Source organism: Adiantum capillus-veneris, unplaced genomic scaffold (genome assembly GCF_014529385.1).
Source record: "Adiantum capillus-veneris isolate H3 unplaced genomic scaffold, ASM1452938v2 Hic_scaffold_293, whole genome shotgun sequence".
Taxonomy (NCBI): domain Eukaryota; kingdom Viridiplantae; phylum Streptophyta; class Polypodiopsida; order Polypodiales; family Pteridaceae; genus Adiantum; species Adiantum capillus-veneris.
Genome location: NW_028221415.1, coordinates 2,435 through 13,961, shown reverse-complemented (window position 1 = coordinate 13,961; position 11,527 = coordinate 2,435). Strand labels below are relative to the sequence as shown.

The 11,527-nt window shown below is 42.0% G+C and overlaps 1 protein-coding gene across 1 annotated transcript; it reads right to left on the bottom strand.

The window, feature by feature from the left end:
• Window positions 1-9,127: 9,127 nt before the first annotated feature.
• LOC147417268 (uncharacterized) lies at window positions 9,128-9,559 on the bottom strand. The gene has a single exon (XM_086507742.1). It carries the CDS (start codon window positions 9,557-9,559, stop codon window positions 9,128-9,130), a length of 432 nt encoding a protein of 143 aa, XP_086363868.1.
• Window positions 9,560-11,527: the final 1,968 nt, after the last annotated feature.

Here is an 11,527-nt window from a genome sequence, read left to right as displayed (position 1 = left end):
TCTCTCTCTCTCTCTCTCTCTCTCTCTCTCTCTCTCTCTCTCTCTCTCTCATCTTGAAATAAAATAAATTCAGCCAAGCACAATAACTTGCAATCATTTTTCTGTGCTCGTGTAAAGAGGTAGACACTGGCTAGGAGAGTCTCCTAAGCTAATACCCCTCTATTAGCACAAATGGGCTAGAAGGGAATAGAAAAATTCAACGGGGAGGGGTTCCACACTTGGCAAACGAAGTAAAGAGGATAGCTTATGAAAAAATGTTTGTGGTCTGTCATCAACACTACCTTAGAGCAACAAACTAAACCTGATGGAGTGCACACTAGGGCAACTACACTCATAGCAAGTGCACGCCAAAGGCGTTGGCCAAAGGCGAACAAGCGTTAGGAATCATCATCACCTCCTTGCATGACAACTACGTGCATTTTATAGACGAATGTAAGCATGCACATGATGTCTGGCATGTCCTAGAAAGTAATTTTGGAGCCAGGGCCAAAAGAAGTAAAGTTAGTCTCAAAAGACAACTTTACAAAATCATTATGACTGAAGGGGAGGACATTGCTAGACTAGTAAATACGCTTAAGAGCATTGTTACTCAGCTCACTTACATCCAGGTCAAAGTACCAGAAGACAACAAAGTGTCCATACTATTAAGTGCACTTCCACCTTCCTATGACCACTTAGTCACAATTCTTGAAGAAAAAGAACTGGCTCTACCTTTCCAAGATGTCATCAACTCAATCTAAGAAGAAGAAAGAAAGAAAAAAGGTTCATTAACCTCGTTAGGAAGGGCTTTTTCTGAAGGGGATCGGAGAGCACCACAAATGGAGAGTGAGAGAGAGAAGGAGACACACGACACACAGATATGGGTGGGGAGACTCAATCAGAGTGAGCAGCCCCCTATACACTTATGCTATGTATAAGGTATACAAGTCAGTGGGCGCCCAGACTCTGGGCGGCGGGGCAAGGCACATGCGCCTATACCCCAACAACCTCCCACTTAAAGGCGACTGTGCCTTTAATCAAGAGAACCTAGTCTAAAGACTACAAAAGGCGAGAGAAAATTACTCTCAACCGATGCCCACTGGCTGGCTGTGAGCGTGTGCATCCGGCTGTCCTGCTCCCGTGTAAGTCCATACACCATAAGACGTACTGCAAGTATGTACGCAATACCTGCATATCTCCCTCGTGCACTATGCCATCATTAGTCAACAAACAACTGACAACCCCAACTGTAAATGCTCCCACTGCAGCTGCGATATCCGATCTCAAGATCAGCATCTCATACATGAGACCACCGAATGCCCATGCAATGCTAGCGGGTCATGCTAGCTCTACGGAGCATGCATCAACATATATATCCCTGGCAATAGGCATCTCTGACTGACAAGGCATGTCAGCCACATGCATCTCCTAACTGTCCATAAAAGACGCATCAACCTGTCGTGCAACCTCAGAGAAAACCAGCTGCTCTAGGTGTCTGCTGGAAGACATATCCTGCACAACTATATCCCCATGCTCATTGTCGAGCATAGAAAGGAATGACTGCATAATCACTGACATCTCAGCCTCCTCTGCAATCATCCACTCTAAACATGACTACTCAATCTGTTGTGACTCACTAGAGCTCTCATTCTCTAACTCCTTATGCATAGACACTTGCACAACGTCCTCCAATAGCTCTTTTGATGTGAACTTGAGACTTCTCTTTCTATTCTATATTATGGCCTATCAAAATTTTCTAAGTGTCAAAGCTCTTCTTCCAACATTCTCTGCAACAATCTCAAACAATCAAGGTAAAGATGAATGAAAACCTAAAGGATTAAGACACAATTAATGGCAACCCTCTAAAATGAAGGTAGTACCATTTCATAATGCACACTATTTTTTTAGATCATTTATGCACAATGATTTTCAAAATTCACTATTCCATCACACCCAACTAGAGATTTTATAAGTCGTGGTTCTGATCTCATGTGTAAGGAAACCCTTCACCGCAATGGATAGCACAAACTGCAAAAATTTCCAATCGTGAGACTTCAATCTCCCAAGATTATCATCCCGTGTGAATGATGTTCTCAGACAAAACATGTAGCCAATGGGTGGCTTGAGCTCTGAAATTTTTCAATTGCGTTATTGTGCTTCCCTCTTTAACAACACCCATGGCGCCTTAGGTAAGACTATTGTTCCATTGGGCTTTGTGATTGCCCACAATTTTGGCATGCATCCTTGTGATTGTAGATGGTCTCTTTGACCCTTCTTGTATTTCTTGCCGATCATTGTCTTCCAAAGAAGGTGGTCCTTGTTCTTGAAAATATGCATGGTATCCAATAAATGGTTGATCAGCAAATCAACCCAATAAGGCAACTCATGGAAAATTGATAGCCTCTTGATGATTGGAGCCGATCCACCACTAGACGATCATACACCCCTCCAATCGCTAGCCTTCAAGGGATTTTTGACTATTCCTAGTTGTCCATTATGTAACTCATGATCCTTGGGAAGGTGTCAATGATGTCCCTCGTATACAGTCTTCCGAAGTGAGTTCACCGAAGTGAGTTCAAGTACCGAGCATCAAGGCTCGATCCACACAACGGACATGCATGGTATCTTGATATCGATAGATTCAAGCATTCCTCAAAACCTCTCCAATCATGCATTGTCCACATGAGTATTGCCTACACATGTTGGAATTAGGGTTGCAGAGAAATGCACACAGCTTGGAGAATACGAAGGAAGCTCAAGGAACACAATAAAGAGTGTGTTACTTAGTAAGCAATAGAAAAATAGATAGCCCTAGAGTGATGGGCGTATATACAATGCACGGGGGAAAAAACCTTCTAAAGAGGGAAAAACTGCCCCAGCGGTCCTAGTGTGTTCACACACATCAATACAACGTGTATATGGTAACAAATCCCCCCTGGAGTGATGCGGTGAACAAGAGCTGGCACATGAGTAAAGGGAAGTGCCATGCCCTAAGGACATGATCAGTCCACAAAGGGGAGTAAGCCCGATGCTTTGCGGAAAGCTTCGAGCTTCTCACGAGACAATGCCTTTGTGAAAAGATCTGCAAGGTTGTCATGTGTTGGCATATAAGCCAAGTTGATCTGTCCTGCTAAGAGCCTCTCCCTGACATAGTGGTAATGCACCTCAATGTGATTTGTGCGAGCATGAATAACTGGGTTCCCGGCAACTGCCAATGTGCTCTAACTATTAGTGTAGATAGTGTTGGCAGTATCCTGTCCATAAGGCGTCTGAGCCATACACACTCAATCGTAGCTGTGAAGACTGCCATGTACTCAGCCTCACAACTCAAAGTGGCCACAGTAGGTTGCTTCTTGCTCAACTATGATATACATGAACTGCCAAGCATGAAACAAGAACCACTTGTGGACACTCACGTGTCAAAACAACCAGCCCAATCTGAGTCCAAAAAAGCATGTAAGTCTGGTGGAAATGATCCCCCCTTGGGATAAAACAAGCTAAGATGTAAAGTGCCACTAAGGTAGCAAAAAATCCTCTTGACAGCTTGCCAATGCTTAGACCCTAGTCTATGCATAATTTGCTGATCCGTGAGACTGCAAACTAAATATCCGGCCTCGTGTTGCATAGATAAATGAGGCATCCAACAACAGTTTGGTAAAGAGTGACATCTGCAAGATCATAAGCATCATGAAGACTCAATTTAAAACCTGTTTCCATGGGGGTGGCAATAGGTTTGCAATCCTCAAGTCCAAACTTACATAGCAATGACTCTATGTAACTTTTCTGGCACAAGGCAATACCACCATCACATTGCTTAAACTGTATGCCCAATGTATGCAACATCCCCAAATCTTTCATCTTGAAAGTAGCATTCAAATCAGCCTTAAATTCAGCAATGTGTCTTTTATTTGGTCTAGTGATTAGCAAATCATCTACATAAAGAACCACAATGAGAAGTACATCACCCTCACGCTTTACATACAATGTGCTTTGTGTTGGACTATTACAAAAGCCTTGTTTGACCAAATGAGTGTCATCTTTCTCATACCAAGCACGAGGAGATTGCTTCAACCCATACAAAGCCTTGTTACATTTGAGCACTTTCTCCTCTTGTCCTTTCTTAACAAAACTGCGAGGTTGCGTAACATAAACTTCCTCAAATATGTCACCATTCAAGAAATCAGTAACAATGTCTGATTGATGTACATCCCAACCAAACTGAGCTGCCAATGCACATAGAAAACGCTCAGTAGTCATACGACAAGTGGGAACAAAAGTCTCTTCATAATCTATGCCTTTTTGCTGTGCATAACCCTTTGCAACAAGTGGAGCCTTATGGCCATCGATCTCACCATCCGGCTTGCGTTTCAATTTGTAAACCCACTTTACCAATGGCCTTTTCGCCAGGAGGCAAATCACATAAAGTCCATGTGTCATTTTCTATTAGTGCATCATATTCTGATTGCATGGCAGCCATCCAATTTTTTGAATTCTGTGCTTCATAAAAAGTTAGAGGACCATCAACATCATGTAGGCTAGACACAACCAAAGCATAACATTTTGATGCATAAGATGCATGGCGAGAGCCTGAACGAGTACAACTAGACAAAGTTGCATCCAATTTATTGTCACACAATGTATGCACTAGCCATTTTGGCATACCTCTAGCCTGCTCATTCTCATCCCTTTCCTCATCAAGTACATCATGTACATCTGCATCAGTAATAGGCTTATCTGTAACATTTTTGGAAAACCCCATAGGCTGTACATTTGCCTCATTGGAATTTACATTTGAACTTCCTCCACAGAAAAGAGGCAACAAAGTGTCATAAATGTCCTATGAGCTTACATTACTGCCTCTAGTACATGATAGCAAGGGCTGAACAGAATCTTCCACAAACACTACATCCCGTGAAACCAAAATATGCTTTGTTTGCGGATGATACAACCTGTAACTTTTTCTTTCAGCACTATAACCAACAAAAATACATTTGACAGCCTTATCATCCAATTTTTTGCGTTGTGTTTGTGGCACCAAAGCATATTTCAAATAGCCAAAAACACACATGTGCTCAATAGAAGGCTTTCTATCATGCCATGCTTCATATGGAGTAACAGACTGCAAAGCTTTTGTAGGACACCTGTTTAGTACATAAGTGGAACACATGATGGCCTCAAGCCAAAAAGAATGCGACAAAGCTTGACTTTTGACCATACATCGTGCCATTTTCATAAGTGACCTGTTTTTCCTCTCAACAACACCATTTGGCTGAGGTGTATAAGATACTATACATTGGTGTTTTATCCCACGACTAGCCAAAAATGCATTAAATTCATGAGACATATACTCCCCCCTCGATTGGAACAGAGGCTGCCCGTAGTACATTTTGAGACATTTTCAGCCATAGCCAGAAATTGTTTGAAGCACATAAAAAATTTGGACTTCGCTTTGAGAAGAAATACCCATGCATGCCTGAAGTAATCATCAATGAAAGTCACGAAGTACAGGTAGTTGCCCAAGGACGGAGTTTGCATGGGCCCACAAACATCACTATGCACAAGCTGTAACCTGCATGTGTCCCTAACTGAACCATCCTTTAGAAAATTTAAACACTGCATCTTACCCAAAATACAGCCTTCACAAACATGTTTGGCAGGTGCTTCAAGAGGCGGCAAAGAGGCAACTATATCAGATTTCTGTAAACGCAACAAACTGGAAAAATTTAGATGACCAAAACGTTCATGCCAAAGTTTTGCATCTGAAATAGCCCTTGAATTTGCAATTGCATTTGCAAAATTTTGTCCACACTTGTCATACAAAGTGATCTTATACAGCCCACGGCACAAAAGCCAAGATGCAACAATTTCATCACCAAAACTGAGATCATGAACTATACATCTGTCACCACAAATTTGACTACAAGTCCAAGTCTAGCTAGTGTGGATACAGACAAAAGATTCTTCTTGATCCTAGGTACATAAAGTGCATCAACAAGTGTGAAAGAACTACCATTTGTAGCAGTAAGAACAATCTTTCCAACTCCCTGAATCGGATAAGAGGCATTTTTGGCACAAGTGACTGCATTCCCATGAGGGACAGACTCGAGAGACATGAACAACTCACGATGTGAGGTAATGTGCTTTGTAGCACCACTGTCAAAATAGCACGCATGTGAATTTGTAGCAATTGACCTGCATGCATCATGGACAACTGGATTGTAAGTGCACTCTGCACTAAAAGCCTTCATCAACATCAGCATTACAGTCTCCTTTTACAGAAGACTCAACAATGGCTACATTTGTAGTGGAACCAGCATTTGCAGTGGAACCACCCTCTTTCTTCTTAGCCTCTTTGGCCTTCAACTTAGGACACTGCTTGATCAAGTGATCAATAGCTTTACAATAATGGCAACGCATCTTCTTTTTGCCCTTATCACCAGAATTGCCAGACGAAGTGCTGCCAGCAAAAGCATTGGGAACTGAAGTTTTGCCACTCGTAGCAGAATCATAAGAAGTGGATGCATTGTTGTTATCACCCTTTCTTTGAGAAGCAATAAAAGCCTGTTCAATTGCACGTTGTCTAGTCCTATTTTTTATGGAAAGTGACTCTTGCAATAGCAATGTGCATAATGCATCAAACTTGACAACTTCAAGATTTCCTTGGGTCATAAGTATCCAAGTACTAGCAAAATTATGGTAAGAATCTGGTAAGGCATCAAGAACAGTCTGCATAAGGGAACTGTTTGAAATGCTTCACCTGCAGAAATAAGTTGCTCATTGATATCCGTGACACCAACAAGAAAAGTGTCCATATCATCTTCCGAGGAGTTCCACAACCCGAGCAAGATTATTCGAGCAAATAAAGAACCGAGCAAATCTAATGTTTTAAAGAGATCAATTAGCATAGCATTATCAACTTTTTATACATGTTGGTAAAACCAAGTTTCGCTTGAGATTTTCAAAAGGTGGGAATTACATTAAAATTTTTGACATAATACGATCATAGACATTATCAAAGTTCAAAAAGTTGTGTGTTGTACAAGATATTGATGAAGCACTATAGTAGATGTACATGATGGTTCTGATAGAAAGATCTTTATGTTATGTAAGTTGAATGTTGCTTTCAATGGAGTACTAAATTGAGCATAGAGTTTACAAAAAAACTTTAGCTTCCAAGTAAGGTCATCTAGGTAGGCCAAAATCATCACACTTTACTTTAGACACTTGTACCTGCAAGTGGAAAAATGAAAGGTGGCGAACAACAAAAGAATGGCTTGTGGAGGGCCTTCGAGGGCGTTGACAATGTCGCCTACAAGGCATCTAGCAGGAGGTGGAGTGCTATCGATTACAAGTAGGAATTATGGAATCTAAGCTATCATTTGCATTGGTAGCACTGAAAGATGATGAAAATGATTTTCCTATAGAGCTTCACCTTCTACAATATATTAAAAGTAACTACACTCTTGATATTAGTGAGTGGCACTCTTGATCGCTTTTGAGGAGGCCGGAGTCAATGAAGTTGGTGCCCCTTCCTGACAGTGCTCTTATAATATAATATATTAGCTCACCTACACTTAAGATACGGATCTTATCTTCATTCCTTCACTAACTAATTGTGCATCTCCATTACCTTTGCTTGACCATTTTCCCTCTTGAATAGCAGGTCTTGAGTTCAACTCGAGTCCTCATCAGATAGATCTTTAAGGTCTCTTGGGATGGTTTCCTACGGTGTTAAAATCTTCTTCTTCTTCTTCTTCTTCTTCTTCTTCTTCTTATTCTTCTTCTTCTCCTCTCCTCTCTCTCTCTCTCTCTCTCTCTCTCTCTCTCTCTCTCTCTCTCTCTCTATAATTGAACATTCTTGTAAAGTATATATATGCCAAATATCTATTGTCCTGAGAACTCTTTCAAATTGTCTCCTTTTATCATAAACATAGCCATATTTGTGTCTAGATCGATCGCACATTAATACATAGTGTGTTCTATGATTCCAACAATTTTAGAATTATTTCTGCCAGAGCACTCACTGACAAAGGTAATGAATGCTCATTTGTGTGCCTTCTTATGCGAGTACTCTCCAAGCCCACCTCCCTCAGGAAAGCTAGGAAGCTCCTTGCATCTCTAAATACCTGGTTGCATGCAACCTTTCCTTCCACAACCACCCATCGTGTATAATGTAGGGATCTAGAGGTGGGCAACGAAGGGATCGATGGACTCCTCCTCTCACTACCGTCTTGTTGGGCTTGCTGCATATGCGTAGCCTCTCTCTCTCTCTCTCACGCAATATGATGTCTCGCCTGATTATTTCATTACTGTTAACGTCTTTGTAAAGAATAAAATTAGAATACAATATTCACGTGGTTTGCTAATGCATATCAAAGGAGCTTATGAGTTTGGGCTATCACTAATTGCGATAACAACCAAATCAAAAGGGTTATTGCTTCCTTGAAGCTTGTTGCGAGAAGAAATGCATCCAATAATGGCAGCATATTGTACGAAGAGAGACATCTACAACTCAACAAGGTGTCCTTTGTGCTAGAGAGTCGTGCGTCCATGCTAGACCTTCAAATAGACAGAGCTACGCTTCTAGTTATCTATCTTTGGTAGACTTGGCCATCTATCGAAATCTCAATACCCTTGCCTACTCCATCTATAGCTACATAAGCAAGCTCCTCGAGTCGTTTTGTCACCAGAAGATGCTTTAAGCATTATCTGTAATGGCAAGGCTCTCACTCGCTTTGGTTCTCTCTCTCTCTCTCTCTCTGCGTACTGAAGCCCGCCAAGCTGCAACTCAAAGGTCTCTTGCATAGACTTTTGAGAAAGTGAAAACCCCCCAACTCAGTACGCGGCGGCGCGTGCTGATTTGGAGAAGATTACACTATTGCTCACTAGGGGCTTGCCTTAGAAATTGAAAAGCCCTCAAATCAGTACGCGGTGCCGCGTATTGATTTGGAGGGGTTGCTCACTATGGGCAACAGGAAGTGCATAAGGTTTGCACATAGAAATGAGAGCGTGCCCCGTTCTATTGGTCAGTTGTGCACCAACAAAACTGGGGGCTAACCGTATGCGAATCGGACTCGCGGCCTTCCAAGGACAAGCTCTACATGCTAACCAACTAAGCACGATCGCTTTGCTATCGGAGACAATTCTGTTAAGTATAAAGAGACATAATCTCAGCCTCTCCCTCTTGTTTTCGCACCTTCTCCAACCGCCCTCCAACCCACCACATCTGTGACCTCGTGTTTGCATCCTCTTCCTCTCCCACCTTTGCAATAGTTGCTTTGACCCCATCTCCACCATTGCAAGATTTGACCTGCACCTCCTCCCCTGAGCCCTCGTCCAAACTTGGCAAGCTCGTTGCCTCTACCTGTGAGTTGCCGCATGCATGCACTACGCCCCCTTGCTCAACGATGGATGCCCCCCACGCTTCACCATCTGAATTTTTTTTGCTTACATTCAAAATTGCATCTAGCTTTATTCTCTTTTTTTTTTCAATTTCCTCTAGCTGGTACGACCTACTCTTGATTCCTATCTGCGTGAGCCGTGAGCCCTTGCAATTCTCTGCCACCTCCCATATTTGCATGCCGATTATCCCCCTTCCGTCTACCGTCTTTGATTTCCAGTCAAAGTTTGAGAGAGAGAGAGAGAGTGAGAGAGAGAGAGAGAGAGTTCCTCCCTATCGCAGCTCTCTGTAGTTGCTTCTTCCATGGACTTCAACAAGCTTAATAATGGAGCCCTTCTTGCTACACATGGTGTCCATTGGAGAGAACAAGGTGGTATCATATTGTTGATATATACTGACAATATGCAGTGTATATATATATATATATATATATATATATATATATATATATATATATATATATAGAGAGAGAGAGAGAGAGAGAGAGAGATGAGAATTTAACATCGTAGGAAACTATCCGAAGAGACCTTAAAGATCTATCTGACGAGGAGACTTGAACTCAAGACCTGTTATTCAAGGGGGAAACGGCATAACCAATCTAACACACTTGGGTGATAGAAAGGTTATACCATTTTCCTCTTCTTTATTAGCACACAGACAAACACACACACACCCGAGAGAGAGAGAGAGAGAGAGAGAGAGAGAGAGAGAGAGAGAGAGAGATGGATGTCAGCATTTAAAACAAAAGTGAAGAGACACATGGCCATAGACTAGGACTTGATGTTTTCCCAAACCCTTTTGCTCTTCTACCTCAAAGCATCTTGTAAGATTCAACTTAATAAAACCCAAAACCAAATTTTGACCACCTGTTTTTGGCATTAAGCTATAGATAGGAGAGATAGCACAGCGAATGTGCAAACCTTGCAGAGGCATAGGGGCAAGCCCGTCTCCCTTATCCATGGTGCATTCTTATCAACCAACCCTCCTCTCTCGCACGCCTTCAAAATTGACCGACTTTTGACTACTGGAAATCTCCTATTGAATTCTCTCACTCATGGCAAATCCTTGCGCAAGGCCACATGTCGCCATCCCTTTTCATATGGTGGAGGTAGCATAGAGCTTTGTCTTGCACGACCCTTTGCAACTACTAAAATGATCTAACATTCCATTTCTAGCAATGCTTGAGAGTAGGGCAAGAAACATAGGCAAAGCCAAGGCCTCACATGCACACACACACACACACACACACACACACACACGCACACACACAAAGAGGATGCCTTGAAGCCAAGCCGCATTTTGGGCATGCAAAGAGAGTGCACTTGAAGAAAGGATAGAGACAAGAATCTACTTTTGACTCCCTATAATATTTGAGATTAGCCCAATGCCTCAAGCATCATTGAGATTCTCTTTTGCATACTTGTGACTTTGCCCACATTTGAGAGTTATTTTACCGAAACATTTCTTGTAATCTACTTCCTTGCCATTATTTCCTTGGTGGATCCGCTCGACATTTACTTTGATCGGAAAAACCTGCTCGGTGTTCGGTAAAACCCTCATCTTCCTCATGCATAATCTTCAGCTCCAGCTCTTTACGCAGCAAAGCAATTTTAGCTTCATTGCGGCTTGTATAAAGACCTGCTAGAATATCCCAAGCCTGTTTTGCACATTTTACCAAATGAATGTGAGGAACAACATAGACAACGCAATCAATGCATGAACCTGCACATCCTTTACATTCCAACGAGCTTGTTCTACCATAGGAAAAACAACTCTAATAGCAACAATCCTTGCAGCAAGACCTGCAAGATCCTCAACATCGCCTACATTCTCAGAACCAGGATGTACATCAATGCCCTGCACATTATTCTAGACGCCCTTTGACACAAGAATGTGTTGCATCATATAAGCCCACATAGGGTAATTGTCCCCATCCAACCTGTCCTCAGCAGGAAACATCTTGAACACATCTGTTGTTGTCAGCCATGGTAAATGTTGCACCTGATGTGAAAACTGCCCGAAAAAAGGAGAAATGGAGTGGGAACAACACGTGCTATATAGCACAAACTGTAGAAAACTATAAGGCACCAGTTATGCAAAAAAAGGCAATGACAAGTTTTTTGCACCAAATGACAAAATAGCCTGTGC